General features: G+C 38.1%; 1 protein-coding gene across 1 annotated transcript in view; it reads left to right on the top strand.

The window, feature by feature from the left end:
• The window catches only part of Pla2r1 (phospholipase A2 receptor 1, 180kDa), a 111,450-nt gene that overhangs the window by 13,962 nt on the left and 73,074 nt on the right, over nucleotides 1-24,414 (top strand). Inside the window, exons 2-6 of the mRNA XM_005393355.2 lie at nucleotides 1,843-2,226; nucleotides 4,761-4,934; nucleotides 17,065-17,238; nucleotides 20,766-20,879; nucleotides 21,316-21,459. Of these exons, the coding sequence (XP_005393412.1) occupies nucleotides 1,843-2,226; nucleotides 4,761-4,934; nucleotides 17,065-17,238; nucleotides 20,766-20,879; nucleotides 21,316-21,459 (990 nt within the window). The remainder of the gene's footprint in view (nucleotides 1-1,842; nucleotides 2,227-4,760; nucleotides 4,935-17,064; nucleotides 17,239-20,765; nucleotides 20,880-21,315; nucleotides 21,460-24,414) is intronic.

Here is a 24,414-nt window from a genome sequence, read left to right on the forward strand (position 1 = left end):
TGTAGAAACTGAGCTACAGAACCATTATAGTACATTAATTATCCTTTAATGAAAATTTAATGGCACTCTGGGCCAGCTGGAAAGTGACTGGTAGGTTACAATAGAAATTAAGGTTAACATTCTACCAAGGCATACAAAGATAGAAGGGAGGGATGGAGGGAAGGTTAATTATCAGAGTCCATATCTCATTGGTGAGAGGTGATTTTGATTTTGAGTGACTATTACTAAAAACTGTAGAAACATAGCCTTCATTAGGAAAACAAGTTTTCTGATCTACATGAAATCTCCCTGAAGCCATTCATTCTCAGGCTGTCTTACTGCCACTCCCTTCTCTTTTGCTCTGATGTGTGGTGATCAAAGAAATTTTCTGACAACTAATTTAACTTCCCAAACACATGGCTAAAAAAAAAAAAATTATCAATTATTAAATGAGGTGTGGTTTACATTAATATATTGACAATTTTTAAAAACTGTTTTAAATGATTTTGGTGACTGTAAATCAGCTTTCCTGGTCCCAATTAATTTTGGAGAAACCACAAGAATTTTGCCAAAATGAATCACTGTTCCTCAAACTCATACAGGAAGAGGCTTATTGTGCACTATCCCAGATCTCTTGAAGGCACTGCCTTGTCCCTGCTCTGCTCCTGCCGTGTGACATGACCTGCTGTAAACCCCAGTCATTTTAGGGGAACCTGCTGCTACCCTTCAGAGCTGTGAACAATAGCTAGGAAGTAAAACGTAGCATGGGAGGCTAGCCATGGGGAGAACAGAGGGGCTGCTGGGCCTGAGCAGACATTCCGAGCTGAGTAAGCTCGGCAACCCCAGGAGCTAAGGAGTGGCAACTGGTTCGTTCCATCAATAGCAAGCACTTACTGAACTTTAACGTTCAGTACACTTGGTGCTTAGATCAAAGAAACAAGATGTGATTGCCATCTTCAAAAAGACTGTGAGAAAAGAATTATTGTGCAGTGATTAGTGACTTTCAGGCCAGCAGCTCAAGGTAAAGTCTGGTGGCAGGCACGTAGCTATCATGTATTCCCTGGCTGGGTCTCACCACATTTCTATAGGAAACTCACCCAAATCTTCTTCTGGCTCTACGGGGAGAGCTCAGGGGTATTTCACAAAATATCAGTTTTCTTCACATGCCCAAGTAACCTCTGGTTTCTACTGCTATCCAGGTGCTCTAGCACCTCTTGTATCTAGGTGTGGGCTTAGCAAGTGTCCAGGACATCCACCTGCTGCTGCTTGACCGACCCAACAAGGTTGCTATTGAAAAAGTTTATACCAAAGCAAAATATTGCTATCTCTACTCTTAATGGATCCAGCACAGAAAACAACTGAGGAGAAGCATTATCTTCTCACCAGCATTGACTCTCATAGTAGGACACAAAGCAGCACTTCTATAACGTCTTGGTTTTCCACAGGAACTTGATGGTAGAGATTTTTATGTCAGTGACTCTCAATTCTGCTACCATATTCCTAACATTCAGGCATTTGTCTGAGGAAAACCAAAGTACCACCACAATCCCCTGATCCCCAACGCCACTCCCCTCTTGCCCTGAGTATTACTGCTCTCTATCCAGTTGTGCTGAGCATTTTCTCACAGTAGTACCATTGAGTGACTGACAGGTAGCCCTATTCTTACATGGTCTTAGAGGTGTCCCATTAGCTCCAGTAAGTCCTTCTATGCCTCTCAGGAAACTCTTGGTTTATCTAAAGAAAGCCCTTCAGGTGGAGCCTGCCTATCAGCTCCAGCTCTTAGATGTGCACTTTGGGATCCTCGTGGCACTACCTACTTATATATGGAAATTGCACACCACATCTTTTATTTTTCTGCTACAGATAAAGGAATATTCATTATCCAAAGTGAGAGCCTTGAGAAATGCATTCAAGTGGGTAAATCTGTACTGACCCTGGAGGACTGCGAAGAGCCAAACAAGAACATGCTGTGGAAATGGGTTTCATATCAGCATCTCTTTAACCTGGGAGCCAGCAGTTGCCTGGGCCTGAATTTATCAAATTCAGAGCAGCCATTAGGCCTATATGAGTGCGATTCCACTGACGTTTCATTGAGGTGGCATTGTAGCAAGAAGATGATCGTGGGCCCACTCCAGTACAAGGTCCAGGTGCACCGTGACAACACCGTGATGGCCTCGAGGAAGAATCTTCATAAGTGGGTTTCCTATATGTCAGGTGGTGGAGACATTTGTGAACACCTTCACAAAGGTAAAAGTTACTTACATCAAAGTATGTGGAATGATAGACAGTATTTAGGAAGTATTCTGTGATTTGTAAAGTATTGTGTGGAACAAGTCCATAGAGCCGGTAATGCCAAGAGATTTATGGTAAGTACATTTGAATGGCTTCCTTGCTTATGGTAAATGAGTTACTGAGATCTTAGAATGGACATGCTAAGTTCTGCTGTGGAGGCAGAACTTGTCAGAATTTGAAGGTACTGAAATAAAAACCTAAGTTGGGGAATCAATAGAAAGAATAAGAGGGGGAGAAAAAGGGAAAAGATCTTTAAAGTAAAGGATTTCACCAAAACAAATATAGTAATGTCCCTGCCACCATTCCTCTTACTGTAGCAGCTCAGCCCTATGTGTGGAAGTGGGGGAGGACACTCAAAGCCTACTCACTGCTGGCTGGCATCCACATGATGGTCACGCTGCAAGGCACTGGAAGATAAATGGTACACTCCTGCCAAGGTTTATTTGGTGTGTGCCAAGCATGGTTTGTGGGAAGGATGATTTATGGGGGAATTTCATTTTCCACAATTCTGTTATTATTTTTGTCATTTTTAAGCAGAAAAAAAAGAGAAAAGAAAGTCACATAGTTAAATTCTGACCCCTCAGCCATGTCTCTGAGAGTTTGTTGTGTAGCTCATCCATTCATCATCTGAACACACATTTATCCAGCACTGACAGTTCATCAGGCACAGTGCTAGGCACTTGGGTTACAAAGACCAGCAAGATAGATGTAGTCCCTCCCCTCACGGTACTCTGTAGACGTATGCTTTAATGTAACCATATCCTCCTAAAATCTCTATCCCAGTCCTTGGAGGCAGAGCAAGGAACTTTTAAAACCCAAGACGGGACATTTTCCTGTAACTACAAGGAATGAATGAAGAGTCAGGGCCAAGAGCAAGATACTTTCAAGGCTCACTCTAATAAAGCCAGGGCTGTAAAGCAGCACTCTGAAACCCTACTGTTCTCTACAGCCATACCACCCTGACATGCCTGATCTCATCTGAAAACCCTGCAGTTCTAAGGAAGAATTTGATCTTTTGCTTCATGTTAACCTTTTAGCCATATACACACACTAACGATGCACACAGGGGAGAATGTGTTTACTTCTGGTAGAAGGCAATGGATTGAAACAGAAGAACATATCCTGTCCTAAAAACCTCTAGTTCCTAAGCAGGCCTGACTGCTCAGGCTGGCAATATGTTGTGAGCTCACTTCAGCCCCTACCACTGCAGAAAAGAGGGGAACCTCCACAGCTGACCCTTTTGTTCAGGAGCTACTGACTTAATTGAGGGTGGTTTGATCTCTCCATAGAAAGCCCCAGTTAAATCATGGAAAAGGTTTTGATTCCTCCTTAAGGCTAAGGCTGATGGATTATAACAATACTCTGACAAAGCAACCCCTGTGTGATCATCTCTCTTTTAGTCCACTGCAGAAGCTGCCTAGCTAGCCCGTTTCACCCTTTCTCCTTTTAGGCTGTTTGCCATACTGCACTTGATTGATTCTTTAATAATGGAAATCTAATCTTATCACTGTCTCATTTGAATCCTGCCAATGGCTTCCCACCACCTTCGGAGTAAAAGTCAAAGTCTCTAATAACATGACAGAGAGAATCCCGCATGAGCAGACCTGTGGTCCTGCCTTCATTCCCCTTCCCCTAGAGCAGTGATGGCGAACCTTTTAGGGCTTGCAGGGATACAAACTGCCCAACGTGGCACATGTGCATTGGTTTGCCACTACTGCGCTACAGCTTCCTTGCTCTTCGTCGTTCAGCTCACACACATTCTTTTCTCCAGTCTTTTATACCTGCCGTTCCTTCCGCTTTTCCTAAGCACCTTTCTTCACCTAGTTCTTGTTCAGAGAGGCCACCTCGCCTAAAGTGGTGTCCTTCTACCCCTTCACGCACACACGTATACACACACACAGTTTTTCTTGCCCTCTTTTATTTATTTCATGGCACTTACTACCACCTGAAATTATACAGCTATTTGTACATTTGGTTTATCTTTACCTCTCCCCACTGAACCATACACACACACACCAAAAAAAAAAAGAGTATTTGTTGGTTTGTTCACTACTATTGTCATAGTGCAGGTGATTTTAAATACTCGGTGAATATTTATTGAATGAATAAATTAATAAATGCCTGCAAAAGCATTAGGCTTTAGATGTTGATGGCTGATGTCTTTGGAGGCTGGCAGACATTTTACAGAAAAATCTCCATTAAATTTTCCTTTTCATCCACTCACAAATATCATGCTACTCTAGCAGCACATCACAGTAAATAAGCATCTAGATAAATACATAAGTAATCCACATACCAGTACTTCTTCTGAGCCCAGAACTTGGCCTAGTCCTTCTACAGACACTAGAGGAGGACCTGAAGGCTCACGGAGGTTTAGCAAATGCCTGCCCCAGGATGGTTTTCCGTCAGTACAGGTGTACTAGCCAGATGACAACTTCCAAAGATGAAGCTGACGTTGTAAATTTGACTTTGTACATTTTTTCTCCTAGATTTGTATACAATCAAGGGGAATGGCCATGGGATGCCGTGTGTGTTTCCCTTCCAGTACAACCATCAGTGGCATCATGAATGTATCCGGGAAGGTCGAGAAGATAACTTGCTGTGGTGCGCAACTACAAGCCGATATGAAAGAGATGAAAAGTGGGGGTTTTGCCCAGATCCCAGTAAGAATGAATCTAGTTTTCTACATGTGTTGTAAATGAATCAAGAATGATTAGAAAATGTTTTTAAAAGCCACAAGGGTGAATGTATTGAGTCTAAATAAGCGTTCTGATTCCATTAATCCAGATTTGATTTAGGGCTTATTTTGGCCTGGCAAACACGATTCTGAGGTATATTCTTTTATTTTCCTTACCTTCAAAGGATGTTAATTAGCCATTCTTCATTAAGCCCAGTGCATAAGAATGCTTCAACTGGAAACACAATTTAATATTCTATGTTCGCATTAATCTCAGCTTCCCAGCAGGATGCTTCAAACAAACCTCAGTGCATGTAAAACCCAGCTATCCTTTCAATCCACCGCCTCTTACGAGCTTCCCTAATTTCTCTACATCAAGACTGCTTGTCTTGCCCATTGTCAAGTCCAGGCATACTCTGGCCCCTTGATAATATGTCCATAAAATCGCAATTACCCTCATTATTTCTCAACAACGGAGTTTCATCTTCAGTCCCTTTTCTTACTACTTACTGTCTACTTATAACCTCAAAATCTTTTTCTCTCCTCAACTTGATTTTGAAGGTCCTGTGACAGATGTGGTGTTTTAACTTTTCTTCCTGTGACAGTGCTTTATTATTTTCATTTTAGCTTATTCATATTTTTTTTTTCTGGTACCGGGAATCGAACTCATGACCTTGTACTTGCCAGGCAGGCACTGTGCCCCTGAGCTAAATCCCCACCCCTAGCTTATTCATATTTAACTAAAAGGCTTCCAATTGTCTCTAACTATTGGAGAATATGTATATATACTTTATCCTTTCTGTATTCCATTTCCTTCACCTTGGTTCCTGCAGGTCAGAGTATACCTTTATAATCTCTTCAAATTTCATGCCTACCTCCCCTCTACATATAAAATACAAAGGTTAGTTTAAAATAAAAGCAAATTGAAGAGAATAACCCCAAAGAATCTGATTTATCTGTAGAACTGTTTCCTAAGCCAAGAGCCAGTATGGCTTAGTAAATAAGAAAGAATATAGGCTTTGAAATCTGAAAACAGAGGCTAGAGGTAATGAGATTTTGGGAATTCTCACTCTGTCTCTCTGACTCTCAGCTTTCTTGGTCATACAGTGGAGATAATAACACTACTTATTAGGGTTATTGTGTGAATTCAGTTAGATGCCTCCAAGGCATTTATCAAAGTACCTGGTCCACAGTAAGCATTCATGAAGATTGGCCACCCCACCACCATCACCATCAAACCTAACATCTTAGCATACACTTCTTTTTTTTTTTTTTTTTTGGTAGGAAATTATCAATGGTTATCATTTTACATATTATTGTCTACAAAATAGTTTCTCAGGAAAACAAATAGACAAATAATAGTGAGTTACAGACAAAAGAGGTAGGAGATTATCAAGAGTTGTTGTACTATACTTTGGTATCTTCAAAGTGGCTTCTAAAGAAAATAGAGCTATACATGAGTGACCTATTGAAAAATCATTAACTATTCTCAATGGTTGTTGTAGGAAACACATAATAATAAACATACATCCATTTATGAAATAGGATAGGAACATTACAAACTTTACACAGTTATGGATAGATTAGTAGGAAAATATCAATGGCTGCTGTAATATGTGGTGGTATCTTCAGAGTGGTTTCTCAGGAAGACAGAGATATGCAAGAGGGACCTATTAAGGAGTTACAGCCTAAGGGTTGTCAAAAATAGCATATTACCTCCTCACCAGTGACTCCTTTCACTGAGGTATGATGGCTGGAAGGAAGGCCAGGATTGAAAAGAAGGCCGAGAGACTTGCACCTGTGACTAGCAACAGGCTGTTTTCTTGTTCCTCCATAGTCATGATTACCCAGGGCTCCTCGATGGAGATGACGGTCTGGCCAGAGGGAGAAGGCAGACCATGCCCCAAGCCCTCTCATTCCTGTTGGACTAACTGGTAGCATGGGTCTGAGCTCTGGGGCCTCCACCTCAGAGGGCAGACCGATCTCCAGTGGTCTCCTTTGCATGCAGGGCATGGCCCATGGGGCCTCTTAGGGCAGTACCTCTTGAGGTGGCCTGGCTTTTAACAGTGGTAGCAGATGAATGCAGTTGTCGAGTTCTTCTTGGAGCCCCGGGAATCAGACCTGGGATCTGTTTCTCTTAGTGGTGCAGCAAAAGCAGCTGCTTTTTCTCGGTCTCTTTGTTTTCTCTCCTTGGCCTCCTCCTCATCATGGCTATAGAATACTGAGGAGGCAATTCTTACTAACATCTCAAGTGAGCTATCTGGGGTGAAAGCCATTCTTTGTAGCTTTTTCTCTCCAGGTTCCCATTGCTTTGGGACCCCACAACCAGTTAGTGTCCTCTCCCCAACTGTCAGCACAGTCAGCAGGAATCCTGCTGCAGACTTCTCCGGAGAGCATACACTTCTGAATCAATGATCCCTCCTCTTTATTAGTGGTCAGCAAGAACCAGGATGGGCATAGCTCTAAATATCAAGAGTTTTAGAACTTTGCTCCCTCTTTTCAAAGAACTTGACTGCTAGATGGAAGACAGGATAGACATATCTGCTGTATGACACAAAATATTGAATATATTTGATACAATTCTCTAAAATACCTGGAAGATATCTACACATGCTGGCCCTCCCTCCACAGATGCAGTGGTTCCGAGATATGGGGCCCAAGCACATACATTTTTGACAAATGCCTTAGGTGACCCTAATACAGGCAATTCTTCATCTAACAACTCATAATAAATGGGTAACTCCATGCCAAGTACTTCTACAGTAAGACATTTAACAATCAATATGATATATGCTGCTAACCACTTACAGTGGAGACTTTAGTGCGGGCGTTGGAAGTTTCAGGGGCCCACTGCTGGTGTGAACTCCTTCCTGCTAGATTGTGAAGGGGTCCATTCACCAACTAGTATGAAAGCATCTCATTGTTTAAAACTGTCAAATCATCAGCCTTTTCTATCTGAATCTGCATGTATATTTGTACATGCATGTGCATGTAATCCCTATTCTCCTTGGATTCCTAAACTACATGTCAAAGCATTTGTATCATCTTCTCTTTTCATTTCTATCCCCAACCGACGTCATAGTTTAAAATAAAGAAGTGAATGATACTAGTAAAATTAACACCTATTTCACATGGTTCTTACACTTAGTACTTTTTCTTAAAAGTATTCTTTTAAGGTTTTGAAAAGAACCCTGTCACCACTCCCTGTCACTTATAGACAATTATAGTTTTCCCAGTAGAAACTCAGATTTCATGGGTCTCAGAGCTTTTCACCTCCTAGACTATTTGCTCAGCTTCCTACGGCTCAAAAGCGTCCTCTACTTGACAGCTACCAGATTCCAGCTCTCTTGGCCTTTACCACAACCAGCCCAGAGCATGTTTATTTGTATAGTGCTAAATTACACTTCTAGTTTTCTTCCTTGCTTGTTACTTTTGGTTTCTGGTGGCTGACATAACTCAAAATGATGTGCCAGAGACTGAAATCTGAGCAAACTGATAGCTCTGTCCACAAGATCCACAAGTAGCTAGGACAGAGTGGAATGGAATAAAAAAATCAAATTTATGTATCTCATTTTTTCATGGATTTTTAAAAAATCTCAACATAAAATGATACTGCCTTAAAAATTTTTATTTCAAGGGAGAAAAGCTTAAGTTTATCACTGATGTACATGAATGCACCAACAGTGATGGATGTGATAAACATCTTCAGGAGCAAGCATGCTACATAGGTATCTATCTGGGACTACTTAGAGACAATGATGGACAATGTGAGATCTCTCTGAGTGGTGTGCCTTATATAGATGATAGTCATAGTTAGACATTTTTAAAATACCAACCTCTAGAATGATCTGATTGCCCTCAAGCTTTATTCAGTTGATAAAATTTCAGTTACTTGAATGACATAATAGAGAAAATTGGTACCAGTTTAAAATGTATGTGTTACATGAGCCCTCAGAATGGATCAGCAAAGCTATCATATCCGTTTTCATCAAAAGTAAAAACTTGTACTTTGTAGGACAGAAAATGTGGTTCAGTGTTAAAGGACTTGTCTAGTATGCTGGAGGCCCTGGATTCCACCCTGAGAATTGTAAAAGAGGGGAAAAAAAGGAAAGTTACAAAAACCTTATAGAATGGGAGAAAATATTCACAAGTCATATATCTTGCAAAGAATTTACATCTAGAATATTAAAAAAAACTCTTTGAGTCAATGATAAAATACCAAATAATTCCATTTAAAAATAAAGTATCTGAATAGACACTTCCGCAAAGACAAATAGCCAGTAAACATGATGTCATTAGTCATCAAGGAGAAATAAAAAACCACATGAGATACCATTTCATACTTGTTAGGATGGCTGAAACAAAAAAGATAGATAATAACAAGTTTGGGGGATGATATGAAGAAATTGGAACTTTATCCACTACTGGTAGGATTATGAAGTGGTACAGCTTCTTTGGTTTGTCAGTTCCTCAAAAGATTAAATGTAGAGTTACCATGTGACCCTGCAATTCCACTACTAGGTATATCATCAGCAGAAATGAGAATATATGTCCATACAAAGACTTGTCCGCAGATATTCACAGTAGCATTATTCCTAATAGCCAAAGAGTAGAAACAATGCAAGTGTCTGCCAAATGACAGATACAGTGTGGTATATTTATACAATAGAATAGTACTGGGCGGTAAAATAAAAATAATTGAGGTATTGGTAAATTCCACAACATAGATGATATCTAAAAAACATGCTAAGTGAGCAAAACCAGTCACAAAAAAACACGTTTTATAATTCCATTTATATGAAGTGTCAGAATAGGCAGATCTGTAGAGACGAACTAGGTTAATTGTTTTTGTGGGCTGGAGTGACGGAGGGGTGGATTAAAGGAGCAATGGAAACTGCTAATGTGCACTGGGTCTCCTTTGAGTATGATGAAAATGTTCTAAAATTTATTATGGTAATGGTTGCACAATGCTTTGTATACTCAAAAACACTGCATTATGTAATTTAAATGGGTGAATTATATGGTATGTGAATTATATTTCAGTAAAATATGATTTTATTGAATTTAAGTGAATGGGAAATAAGGAAGTAGAGGTTATGGTGTAAAAGTAAATGTCTAGGAAAGACAGAGAAAAGGCAGTAACTGGGATAGGGAGACCAAGGTGAGGACTCTTGCTTCTTACTTTTTAAGGAAAGATATGGACCACTTCTAAATGCATCTGCAATGACCTAACAGAAGGTTGGAGGTGTAGGAAAGTGAGAGCAGCTGGTGGGGTCTCTGTGGTCTTTCAGAAGACAGAAGTTTAGAGGGTCCAGAGCACAACTGCGCAGGCTGGGCTTGTTTTTCCACTTTTATTTGTACATGTTGTAGTACGTAATGTTTATATTCACTGGAAGGAATTAGTACATGTGCATCACACATTTCAATTCCCTTTTTCCCCTTCCTCCACTCCCTTCATCTTTTCTGGCATCAGATTCATTTATTTATGTTATAAAACCTTGTAAGGTTAATTATCATATAAACAGATTGAAAACCAGACTAATAGGCCAAAGAACATATAAAACATGTAAGATAATTGCATTAAATCAAGGAATATTTGCTCACAATAACTTTGGATTACAATACCTTTTTTTTCTCTCTCTTTTTTCCTATTGTCCATCCTCTATTTTTGTCTTCTATTTTGGTTTTCTTATAAGATAAACCATGTGATAGTTAAGCTTGCATCTGAATTACTTCACTTGGGGTCTCAGGTGCATCCATTTTCTACAAATGACTCAAGTTTATCCTTCTTTCTGGCAGAGTAGCACTCCATTGCATATAAATGCTACATTTTTTAATCCATTCATCTTTTGAAAAACATACAGGCTGTTTCTAAGAGTTAGGTATTATGAATTGTGTTGCTATAAACATAGGTGTACATACATCACCATGGTATGATGTGGTAACTCTTTTAGGAACATACCTAGAAGGGTAATACCTCAGTCAAGTGGAACTTCTACTTTTAGGTTTTATGGAGATTTTTTAGGAATCTCCAAACTGCTTTTGATAGTTGTCTTGATTACTTTTCTCTCATTGCTGGGACAAAATACCTGACACCTAAAATTAAGGAAGGAAAGGTTTATTTCACTTAGAGTTCATGGAGGTTTCAGTCTGTACTTGGCAGATTATAAGGCAGAGTGGCACATGGCAGAAGGCTGCAGCTCCTGGCGCAGAACACAACAAAGCAACAAGCACACACCAGCGAGGAATGGGGGAGGAATGGCCTCGAGCACCCTTTTCCTCTCCCTTACATATGCAAACTGTCCACCCCAGGGCGGGTGCAGCTCTCATACCCATAATCAAACTCTAAAAGCCTGCCCCATGGCCATGTGTGGTTTTGGGGGGACACACAGACATAAACCATAACAATAGTGGTTGTAATATAGGAATGATATAGGACCTCCAAACATTGTAATTCTCAACCTGTTAGACGTTTGATACACTGAGTTTGTATTCCCCCAAATAAAAGATGAATTCTAAGCAACAAAGGAGGTTAAGAATAGGAAATATTTACTGAGGGACAGATAGCTTCTGCCTGAGAGACAGAAGGGGACCCAGAAAGTGGGTTGCCGAGGACGCCCCTTTTCAGGCAAAGTTTTATAGAGAACAACCACATGGGTGCAACATGGGCCAAAGCCATGATCAAGCAATAAGATTATAAGGGTAGTTGCTTAGGTGATATTGATCCAATGAGGAAGTAAGTCAGGCAGCAAGTGTACATGGAAAGAACAAAGAACTTTTCAGGAAAGGATGAGTCCAAGATCAACCAATAAGATTATAAGGGTAGTTGCTTAGGTAATATTGATCCAATGAGGAAGTAAGTCAGGCAGCAAGTGTACATGGAAAGAACAAAGAACTCTTCAGGAAAGGATGAGTCCAAGGGTCTTGGTCACCTGCTTAGTTGATTGATGTCTATTTAGACTTCACTAGACCAGGTATTACCACTTATTTTAGGTCTGATCATTCTATCTTTATTTTGAGGCCTGGCCTCCAAAAGAAGTGCCTCTGGCCACAGTTGTAATGAGTTTTCATCTTTGCACTGACTCTCTGGAGGGCCCAGCCCTATATAACTGCCATAATACTTTCCCTAACTTAGCTCTCTGTAATAGTTGTATCAGTGTACACTCCCAGCAACAGTGGAAAAGGTTCCTTTTCCCCACAGCCTTACCAGCATTTGATATTGGTTCTTTATATCAGGCATTCTTTCCAGAGTGAGATGGAATTTTGGTGTCATTTGAATGTGCACTTCTCAAACGTCCAGCGATGTTGAACATTTTTTCATGTATTTATTGGCCATTTGTTGTTCTTCATCTGAGAAGTGTCTATTCATTTCAGATACCTATTTTTCATTTGGTCTTTGGAAGTAATACAATTCCAACATAGGATGGTGGAGGATCAAGAGAGCTTCTGAACGAGGTGATGTGAGAAAGTGAGGAAAAACTGGTCCCACAGCTGTGACTATTTCTCTGAAGAGGGGGACCAAAGAGTGAGAGTTTTGGACAATAGGGAAAGCATGAAATGATACTGTGGCTATGGAGAGGTTAAGCTTACTGCAGAAAATTGGCAGTGTTTGCAGGGAGTATTAGAGGTGGTAGATAAAGAGATGGCTAATAAAATTTTTCTTGGAAATGCTCTTCTGAGTGGTGTAGGCACAGAAATCCAGATAATTGTATTCCTGCTCTGAAACTAGCTCCATAAAGTCATTAATGGAGTCAGTCTTCATTTTATTCAAAGATTGAGCAATATGTAAGAAAACATACGCTAGCTCTTTCCTTAGGTTTCTACAACCCACCCTTACCAGTTCTCTCCTTTCCTTTGTGGCCGCTTCCCAGCTTCCTGGGACAGCACGCCCTCTGCTCCCCGACAGCCCTTCAGTGATGATGGGGAGCTTGGAGGACAGCATGGCAAGGTGAAGTGCATGTCCTGATTTCCCTATAGCTGTACTTCACCAGGAGAAACAGATGACTAACAAGCAATCACATAATGCGGCATTTAATTTTAGTTGTGATCAGAGATACCTACCAAGCACCTTGTAAAGCATTGAAACAGTACTCTACAAGAAGCCTGGACGTGGCCTGGGGCCCCTCTTATAAAAGATTTACTAGCATAGTACTTTTCAGGGAGCAGGCATTCAACAACTATTTGCTGAGTCTATGAAAGACCAAAGGAAAAAAACAATAGTAACTTTGCAACTATGAGTTCAATAGCTGCTCTGAAAGCATAAGTCTTTATTTTTAAAAAATTCAACAATTTTTGAAAATGACAAGAAACAGTACACCTGGAATAACAGCAAAATGATGTCTTTAGTAAAGGAAAATAAATCACATTTACACAAAAGCAGGAAAGGCTGAATCTCAATCATAATTCATAGGGAAATCAGGGCTAATAAACACCTCAGTTCATTATGAGAGGGGTGGAGTTTGGGAAGAGGAAGATCTCCTATTTATAATAACACAGAAAGAGTTTAGTAATCTCATCTCAAATAATATCCCTTAAGGAGCTCAAAATTTAGAGACAGAAAAAATAATATAACAACAATAATATGTACAAAGAAATATGAAAAGATGCTTCTAGTCCTTAAATTAGAATTTTTCCAGAATAATTATACTTACAGAAACTTCCACTCTTGCATTTTCAGTGGTTTGGGAAGAGATTATAAGTAAGTGCAAATGTCTCAGGCCAACATAGGGGCCCCATGCAAGAATGGTCTTAGCAAGCTATCTGTAAGGCAGAGATTAGCATGTGGCATTTCCTGAGGGTCTTCTCAAGGTGTTCATGTGGAAAGGAAGGGAAGACAGCAGGACTGCACAGAGGTGGGGTGAGGCAACCTGGTGATCCCCAGCGGGATCTTATGAGGTATTTGCAAGTTGGGTGTCTCTTGAAAGTTTCCCCTGGTTGGGATGAGGAGAGCTTATCCCTACATTAATCAGCCAGGGGGTGCCAATTGCCCTTAGGAAGGGAGAATGACATTGGACAGAGACTCTTCAGCCATGGCAATCCTTAAAGGAGGCTTAAAGAGGAGGGTGAGCCGTGGTCACTGGAGAAATAAGTCCTTCGATTCTGAATGAGGATCAAGGCAGTGTATCATGGTGCTCATTACTGTGCCTGGTCCACAGTGACATTTTCATCCCATTTTTTACTTAGAATCATTCAAGTGAGATTTGTGGAGTGGCACACAGCCCACCTGGAGAAGCAAAGAGCATTTGTGTCTGCCTACACTGACCTGCAAATTCTTACATTTTAGTTAAACCAAATGTCGATGACAAACGAACTGACTTTCTAAGAGAATATGTCTGTTGCAAAGATTTGACTAAAGTTTCTCTACCAACTAACCTTAAAAATTGTCACAGATCATCCAAAACCAAGCAAAGTTTAGCATAAAGGGGCTGTGTAAAGTGCAGCGCAGACACGATCTCCTGCAAGCACCCACCATGACTACTTAATACACAGACCTCAGGCCGTATTGAAAAAGCAAGATCAGTTCTTGACAGAAATGGGAATGAGGTCAGTAGCAGTATCCTCCAGAATTTTCTTGTTGTGTATATGGCCATGGCCTAGAAACTTGTGACTGGGACTTATTGTCAAGTCTTTGCCCATGTCAGAGGCATGTACTGTGCTCCACCCTTAGGACTGACGCCCTTCGTATCTCCCCTTCTGATATCCTACTGTCTGCTAGTATCTAAGGCCTGCTTAGTGAAGGGCTTTGAAGTTTTTGCTTTAAGACAGTGTTTCCTTCATGGAATATCTGCAACGGGAAGTAGGAATATGTTCTAAATGCTTGTTCCTGAATCCCACCCTAGATAACTGACTCAGAATCTATTGAGACGAGAACAAGGAAGTTGCATTCTCTCTCTCTCCCTCTCCAATTTAAAAATCTGGCTACAGTATTCTGTGCACTGGCATTGTAAACACTTCCCTGCTCCCCTCAGTGGTCTCAGCTGTCATACTGCATGAGCTTAACTGAGCTCTTCTCAGGGAAGACTGAGCACTTTGAACAAAGAGAGTTTCTAAGAATTCCATCTTGGTGAGGAAATTTTAGCTACCAGGACAAATGGTTACTGAAAATTTCCCTCTTTCTGCTTACTTTTTCATCCTTTCCTTTGGTGTTGTTTGATGATAGCCTTGTCTTCCGGCCTCTTCGATCTTGGATCCATCTGTTAAATATATGTATCAGGTAGGAAAGTACTACAGTATAAGCAACCTTACATTTATGTGATTTAATAACTTCTGATTAACTGACTCAATTCTGGGGAATAAGTATTGTAACTAGACATGAAAACAAACTTTCCACACTTCCTTGGGGAGCCAAAGTATTATAGGGAAAATAAAACAAATGAAAAAGACTTCATTGTGAAATTAGTTTGAAGAATACTAAATTAAAATTCAGCACTTTTCTTAGCTGCAGAAATTCTTAGAGTACTTAATTTGCTAATGTATTTCCCAAAAAAGCATCCTATACATTATGCTCCAGTTTTTCTTAGCTAAATTCTTGAAGTCCTCTTACTCTGAGGACCGCACTTTGGGAAAGAAAATTCTAGACTGTAGCAGGTTGCCTGTCCATCAGTTACACTCATGCTGTATCTTCTACATTTTGAAATCCTCTGTCTGAGTATGACTTCTAGTAATTATTGTGGCTTTTTAATTTACCTTGGGGTTCAATTTAAAATTCAAACTAGGGGTTCAATTTCTGTCATTTTGGTAAACTTCATATTTCAAATCCCCTTTTTCATACTCTTATAAATTTACTTTGAAACTTATTATGCAATCTTTGTCCAATGTCTTACAAGTGGGTTTTGCTTCTACTCAAATAGGCTAAGAGTCTGATTAAAAACTAATTATTCCTATATTAAATGGAACATGAACTCAGATGGGGTGTGATTGAAAAATACATTGAATGTTTACATTTATTACCATTAATCCCTCTCAAAAATACTCCCCTTCACTTCACACATACTTCTCTCATCTGCTTTGCCACTGTCTGAAGCAATTCTTTTTGTGAGTGTCTTTAGTGTGCTATTGTGGCTGCCTTGATGTCTTTAATCAACTCAGACATTTACCTTTCATGGTCATTTTGACTTTGAGGAGGAGCCAGGAGTCACGTGTTACTATATCCAGTGAATAAAGTGATTGAGGAGACGCTAAGGTTTTTCCAAGCCTGTCTTTCCACTTGACAGCACTTGGGAGCAGAATTTACTCCATTTCCAATCATATTTTGTAAACACATTCACAAAAGAGAACTTCTAGAACTGCTTTAGGAAGTGGTAAGAACCGGCATGGCAGAACATACCTTTAATCCCACTCTCGGGAGGCCGAGACAGAATTGCTGTGAGTTCCAGGCCAGCCTGGGACACATAGTGAGCTCCAGCCCAGCCTACACTACAAAGTGAGACCCTATCTCAGAAAAAAAAAAAAAGTGGTAGGAATGATGGGATAAATGTATTGGAAGTAGTGTAGGAAGTATTTTGAGGGGAATTGATGGCAATGTGTATTTTACTATAATTACATTTTAAGTTTAAACTTGTAATCACATATCACATATCTACTATATCCTTTTTATTGCACTTAGCACTCTTTATTACATGTAGTACTTTTTATTGCACTTATCACTTTGGTTTTTAGAGAGGAAAGTCTTTTGTCTATCTCAAATAAATATTTAAATTCACAGAGTTCAGTGTAAAGTTCTAAATGAATGTTTACTATAAAACTAAAGTGTTACTTTCATGAATATTTCATTTCTACTTCTTTCTCTTGAAACTAGTGTCTATTATTTTCCCTGAGTGTATCAGAGGTTCTTTATTGATAATTTCTTGAGTTTCTACAAGTCTTGAAATTAGTAGTTATTGTAACTAGACATGAAAACAAACTGAAAATATTAGTAATTATTAGTAATTTATTTACCTGTAAACCATCAGTGGAGTAACAATGTGTATTTCATTGTAAAGACGTAGTCAAAATACTTAAAGTAGTGAAGTTTCTGCAGTAGCAGATGAGAATCATTCCATTCTAATACATCTTAGAAATATATTGCTGTATAAGTAAAATAAGGTTAATGAATCTTTAATGGACTTTCTTCCCAGCCTCTACAAAAGTAGCTTGTGACACTATCTGGGAGAAGGACATCAATTCACACATTTGCTACCAATTCAACCTGCTTTCATTTCTTTCTTGGAATGAGGCACATTCTTCATGCCAGATGCAAGGAGGCAATTTATTAAGTATTGAAGATGAAAATGAAGAAAATTTCATAAAGAGTAAGTAGGTGGATGATGCACATTGATATTTATACAACAAAATGACTCCTATCAGTTATGTTTCTATATACAAAGCTATATTCTGAAATTTTTCCCTACAAATACTGTCCTTTTTCTTATTATGGCCCAAACACTTACTCAGAATTTCTACATGAGTTCTAAGCCTTTCCCTCTGGCAATCAATCATATCCTCCCATTTCCTCCCCTTAAAAAAGAGAATTCAAGGCCATGGAAAGAGACCTAGGAGACCTGCAGCTCTAGCAAGTGGATCAAAGACTTCTAATTTAAGTGCCAATTTCTGCTTTTCCAGAGACCTTAGCCATTCAATTTCCATTTATTAATAATTAAATAATCTATTAATTAACAGCATATCTATCACCCATTGTGTGCAAATATGTCTTATGCCTTTTAAGGCCAAAGAACTTAAAATTTAGTGGAAAAAGCCAAAGTATGGGCATGTGAACTCACAGTATAAGACAATACATAAAATGTCAAAGGAATTGTGCTGATGAGCTGAGATCTGTTTCTCATCACCTAAATTTTCCCCTTACTTCTCCCTTACAGATTAAATGTATTTGTGCCCTCTTAAATTTTTTGAAACATTAAAAGTTTCAAAAAATTAGTCACTTTCATTAAACATTTCTGACCCAACTTTTTTCTCAAATTTATTGGACATGTAGTACAGGTTTATTTTGGAATAATTTTTAATGCAGCTATACAGAAGAAAAGCAATTGAAAAACTCAGTCTGGTTAGCTATAGCTTTCTGCAAGAACATATTTATGCATGTATACATACATAGTATCTACAAAAAAGAGTATTATATAAAAACATGAAGTGGTTATTGCAGTGTCTAGGTGTTTAGGGACCATTCAGTTTCCTGCCTGCATTTCAGTCTTGTCTATATCACTGAGTAGTAGCTCTTTGAGCTCCTTAAACACTCTGTGGCTGAATACCCTCACTCTGTCCAGTGGAAATAATAACCGTATGCACTTGTTCATGTGTGTTACATGCTATAATGCAAGTGAAGTCCTAGAAAAGTAACAGACACACATAATACAATAGTGTATGTAAACCACTTGATGACCCCCTCACACCCTGTCTGATAAGCTAACCATTTAATTTACCTGCATATAGTGAAAACATGTCCACGTCTACAGTTTGATGTAACTTTGGTTTTTATTTATATACTTCTTATTACAAACAATCCTTCTACATATATTTATATATTGTTCCCAAATTACTTCTCTGTAAGTTTGTAGAAGTGGATCCAGAAAGATTGTAACAAATAGATACACAGGGCATACTTGCTTTTCCCTCAGAGCTGTGCAAAAGTGGAGAATTATTATTGAAACTGATCTGAGTGAGTACTGTTGGAGGAACACACAAATTTCCAAGATCATCACTAACCTGGGATGGTTTTTATGTAAAAGTTTGAGCATCATTTATAAATTTCAGTTGTTATCTATCTTAATTGCCAGAATCTCCTATAAAGGAATTTGAACCTATTTGTTAAACTTGAGTAAAAATTTTTAAAAATACAATGCGTCAGAGACTTTGATTTAAAAACTTCAATTCTTTCATTAGACTTTGGAGATTGTTGAGGAAAATAGAAATCTGACCAGAGTTTTAGAGGTGTTTGTTTGCTTTCTGCAGGATGGAGGATTGAATGCAGGGCCTTCACACTGAACTACATCCCCAGGCCTTTTATTTTAATCTTTTATTTTGAGGCAGGCTCTTGCTAAGTCACTAGGTTGCCCACTCTGTGTTTAAACTTGCAGTCCTCCCTTAAACATTCAGAGTGCTGGGGTTACAGGCATGTGCCACCATGCCTGGCCACCAAAGTATTTTTAATGATGAGATTCTTACTATGTTTCTTGCTAATCACTGGTGGACATTAACTATGGTATAAGGAATTAAGTAAGCTGTCACGAATGCCAGAAACATTTGTAGGCATTTGTGTTTGAATTTGTTATTGGAGTATTATAGACCAATTTAGTTGTAAAGGTAAATGAACTGTTTCTGTACCTTTAAATACAGACTATAACTTACAGAATGATTATATGTGAATTAATAAAACAATTGCATAACCAGTGTTCAAAATAACTCCAAAAGTAATAAATATCTAAATATTTTGATTAGATTATTTAAAAATATCATCTGGCACTAACCTCGATATGCATGTGGAAAATTTGCCCTGGAAATTTTGTTACTGCATCTTCCAATACATCTCTGTCCTTATAAGTGATTTAATCAAACACTTGGTATTGAAAGCAGTAATTGAATATATATTAGGAAGAGATTTCATGTTCATGCCACAGAAACTTGGAAATAGGGTCGTTCTGTTTAGTGATTTCTGGGATCTCTTTTTCTAAGAGCCTTAGGTTCCTCCAGTTTTCCACAATTGTGCTGAACTGTCTGATTGCTGAGGATGCTGCAGCCTGTTAATGTAAATACACTGGCCTCATACCAGCTATTCACCCAGTCTGTCGTCCAACTCGAGGCTCTTGAGAGTAAAAGGGGTTATGATTAATTGTTATTTTCGGACTATCAGCATAACCCATGAGCTTCCCAGGGAAGCTGGGACATAGAGACTACCTACTTAAAACCCCTAGAAGGATCTCAATCTTGGGACAGGTTTTTGCATCTGGCTCAAAATAAAGTGAGTTCTGAAACAGATGAACTATAAGAAAATGCTTTCCTGTGTAGAATAATAAAATGGTACACCTTTGAGCATATCATGAAATTGACCATTTTCCCTAAAATTTCAGACACTGGCTTTTTCCCAAATTTTATTATACTAGTAGTAAATGCTTAGAAAAAAAAATTAAAATTCAGGGCACAAAAAGAAAAATCAGAGAAAAACCTTTCATAATTCTACAATTTTGATGACCATATTTTCCTGCATAAGTATGTCACTGCATGTCTATCTATCATGTCTATAACAACAATGTACTGAGTCAAGCTGGAAATTGCTATGGTGCAGTGGTTAGCCTGCCATAAAACCTTCTCCCACCGAAAGTACTGTAGTAGAAGCAGCCTCAAGTTTGCACTGTATACTTGGCCATAGTCCCCACTTGCTGGAGATTCCTCTTGATACCAGATGATGTTGCTTCTCCTGATCACACAGTTCGCCGTGGCTCTCCCTGCCCCCACACACCTTCTTAAATTTGAAAACGCCTCTGCTCAGTTTCTGGGGTGACCATGGACACTTCCTCCTTCCTCTAAAACTCTTTAAATTCATGAGTCCATGAAAATAAAATTAACTAATTTTTAACCCACACCCTGGAATAGATTGAGGACTATTGAAAGGGACTATTTCTGGACACTCGCATGAAGCCCTGTCAGTGAAGCTTTGGAGGATTGTTGGATTCCTGAAGAAGACAGAGGTTGACTTTGTCACTCTGTAGTACCTAAAATCCTTTCTTTCATTGTCTGGGATTAACTGATGATTCTATGATCCAGGAATAGGATAAAATGAAAAATGTAACACTAAATTATTTTTGAAGCTCCATAATTTCCTTTTCAGAGCACATGAGCAATGAAACAATGGAAGTGTGGATAGGTTTGAACCAGCTAGATCAAAACGCTGGCTGGCAGTGGTCCGACGGAGCACCGCTGAGCTATCTGAACTTGTACCCAGGTACCCATCAGCACCGCTTTATTTACCTTTGGCAGGTGACATCATCCTGCAGCGTTGAACAGCAGCTTTTCTCATGTAGCTATCAGGCATGTCCTGAATTACCCTAAGGTAAGCTCGTTCTGACAAGAAGGGAGAGGCCAGGAAAGTAAGCTATTTAGCCAAAGTTGCAAAATTTGGGTCAGACTCAAAGTTCGGTCTGCTGTTTTAAAAATAACAACAATTGGTAAATAATCTTCCTCTTTAAATAATAAAATTAGTGCTTTTGCAAACTTTGGCAAATCATTTAACTCATGCTTGGATTTTAACTGCAAAATCATAGATGTACCTTAATACCTTATAGGATTCACCATCTGTGCAAAGGGACGTGTCCCCTGATGGTAAAACTGCATCTTGGTGTGTATTAAACTCACTTTAAACATACACATTGTATTTTCAGAGATCCACTTTGAGCCATTTGTTGAATACCACTGTGGAACATTTCATTCATCTGTGCCAACTGCCTGGAGGAGTAGGGACTGTGAGTCCACCTTTCCTTACATATGTAAGAAATACCTAACCCACACTGATCGTGAAACAGCTGGTAAGTTTTCATTTTAAGTTTTTACATGTTATTTTCTTATCCTCTCAATATATTTAAATTCCTCTTTTTTCTAATAATTCACAATTTAAATGTAGCTAAAACTAGTTTATATGAATAAAAAGTCTACCTAGATTATATCTCTATTCCAAAAACACTATAACAAATGCATTACAGTTCTACTAAAAACTAAAACAGTATAACCTCAGCAAGTAAACATTTTCTTCTTTATGTTTTTAAAATTTGCATTAGAAAAACAAGATATGTTCCCTTTTCTATCTTATTTTTCTTATTTTGCTTTTCTTATTTTGCTTATGGTTCCCCTATATTTCTTATTTTCTTATTTTGCTTATTGTTCCCCTAGAAATTACAAATAAAAGAAAATTTTACAGAAGTTTTACTTCACTGATTTTCTTTTTTGTTGTTGTTTACTTTTTAAATTGACACATGATTTATGGGGTACGATGTGACATTTAGTTACACGTATACATTGTATAATGATAGAATCATGGTAATAAGCTTATCCGCTACTTCAAATATTTATCGTTTCTTTGTGGTGAGAACATATACAATCCTTCTCCAGTGCTTTGAAATATTCCATGCATTAGTTTTAATTACAGTCACCCTACTATGCAATAGAACCAGAACCTATCCCTTCTAATTATCACTTTGCTCCCTAATTTATTGATTTCATGCCATAATCCATACCTCTTTTTAGAAACACCCCCAAGACAATACACAAAATTTGGGGGATAATTGAAATACCCAATTATAATCTAATACTTATAATAGGATTATTTTTGTTTTTAAGCTCTATTACTTCTTTTTAGCTTATATAGAAATTAGTGTCTTAACTCAAAAGTAGATATAAAAACAACCATCTTTTAAAGAATACTTGCAAGAATAACTCTAGATTTAAAATAAACTGAGTTATAATTTTTTAAATATTGTCCCTTACAATGAAGTTTAACTATCATTTTCCTTTAAACTGCTAAGCCTGGAAGAGAAATGCAGTGTAGAGGGTAGGAAGGGAAGAAAAGATGCATCCTGTCATTTTTTTTATTAGTACATGTGTATAATACATAATGTTTGCATTTCTTGTAAACATTGGAATATATAATACATCTTAATTCCTTTTATCTCCTTTCTCTTTCTTCCCTTCTCCCTCCATCCATCTCTTTTTTTATGTAGAGATTTTTCCATTATTTGAAGAATTTGCTAAATTTATTATTTGTTGTTGCTTTTTCCCCTTTTCTTCCTTAAGTTTTCTTTCTCCATTTCTTCCTTCTTCATCTTTTCATTCTACCTTAAGCCCTCCAACATTCCCTCCTGCCACCTTTCTTTTGTCTGTTTTATTCATTCTTCAGCTCTACTAATTGAGGCCAAAAGACCAGAAGTGAGGGTAATTGCACTAAGCATGTTTGAATTATTTCTTGTTGCTTTGCATTCAACAAACTCTTTTGGTGGTTGAGTCTTGTGTCTTTAAAGTATGTTTCTGGGATCCTGAGGTATTTTTAAAAAAAACCTGAAATATAAAATTTTACATATTAATGGGGTATCCTGTAATATTTCCATACATGTACACACTACACAGTATTTCAGTCAAGTTAAACATGTCTTCAAACAATAGTCATTTCTTTATGGTTAAATTTTTCAAAAATCATGGGCTATGGGTACATGGGTTCACTTCTAGAGTCTTTCTTCTGTTCTATTGGTCTATGTGTTTGTTTTTATACTTCTAGCATGATTTCTTAATTATTATAGCTTTGTATGATGTTTTGAAGTTAGGTAGTGTAATACCTCCTGCTTTGTTATTTTTGCTCAAAATGGCTTTGGCTATTTGGGGATGTAGGATTTCTTATAAACTTGAGCATTGTTTTATCTAGTTCAGTGAAGAATATCATTGATATTTTTATGGGGAGTGCATTGAATCTGTACATTGCTTTGGGTATATGGTCAATTTAACAATATTATTTGTCCAATCTATGAACACAGGATGACTTCCCACTTTCTTATGTCCTCTTCAATTTCTTTCACTAATATTTATAATTTTCATTGCACAGGTCATTCACTTCATTAGTTAAATTTATTCCTACATGTTTTTATAACTATTATAACTGTACTTACCTTCTTGATTTACTTCAGATAATTCACTATTGGCCTGTAGGAACACCACTGTTCTTCATATGTTGCTTTTTTTGTACACTGCAACTTTGTTCAATTTGTTTATTAGTTCTAATAGATTTTTGGTGGTATATAAGATCATGTCATCTGCAAACAATGACAGTTTGACTTTTTCTTTTCCAATTTGGATGCCCTTCATTTCCTTCTTTTGCCTAACTGGCCTTGCTAGGACTTCCAGCACAACATTTGATAAAAGTGGTGAAAGTAGGCATTCTTGTCTTGTGGCAGAACTCAGAATATTTCATGTTTTTGCCTTTCAATATGTTAGCTGTTAACTTATCATAAATGTTTTTTCTTATGTTGAGATACATTTCTTTTATACCTACTTTATTCAGCATACTTATCATAAAATGAGATTGAATTTTATCAAGTGCTTTCCCTGCATTTATTGAGATGACCACACAGTCCTTGTCCTTGTTTCTGTTGATGTGGTGTGTTACATTTATTGATTTGTGTATACTGAACCATTTTTGCATTCCTGGGATGAAACTCACTTCATCATAATGAATAATTTTCTAAAGTGCTGTTGATTTCAGTTTGATGATATTTTGGGGGGATCTTTGTGGGTGTGCTCATCAAGGGTATTGTCCTGCAGAGTATGTGTGTGCATGTGTGCATGTGTATGTGTGTGTGGTGTTGTGTCCTTATCTGGTTTTGCATCCAGATAAGCCTGACACAGTAGAATATGTCTAGAAGTATCCTGTGTCTTCTATTTTTTTTTGGAATAACTTAAGGAGAATTCATGTTAGTTCTTCTTTAAACATTTGGTATAAT

The sequence above is a fragment of the Chinchilla lanigera genome, unplaced genomic scaffold, assembly GCF_000276665.1.
Source record: "Chinchilla lanigera isolate Chin_1 unplaced genomic scaffold, ChiLan1.0 scaffold00048, whole genome shotgun sequence".
Taxonomy (NCBI): Eukaryota; Metazoa; Chordata; class Mammalia; order Rodentia; family Chinchillidae; genus Chinchilla; species Chinchilla lanigera.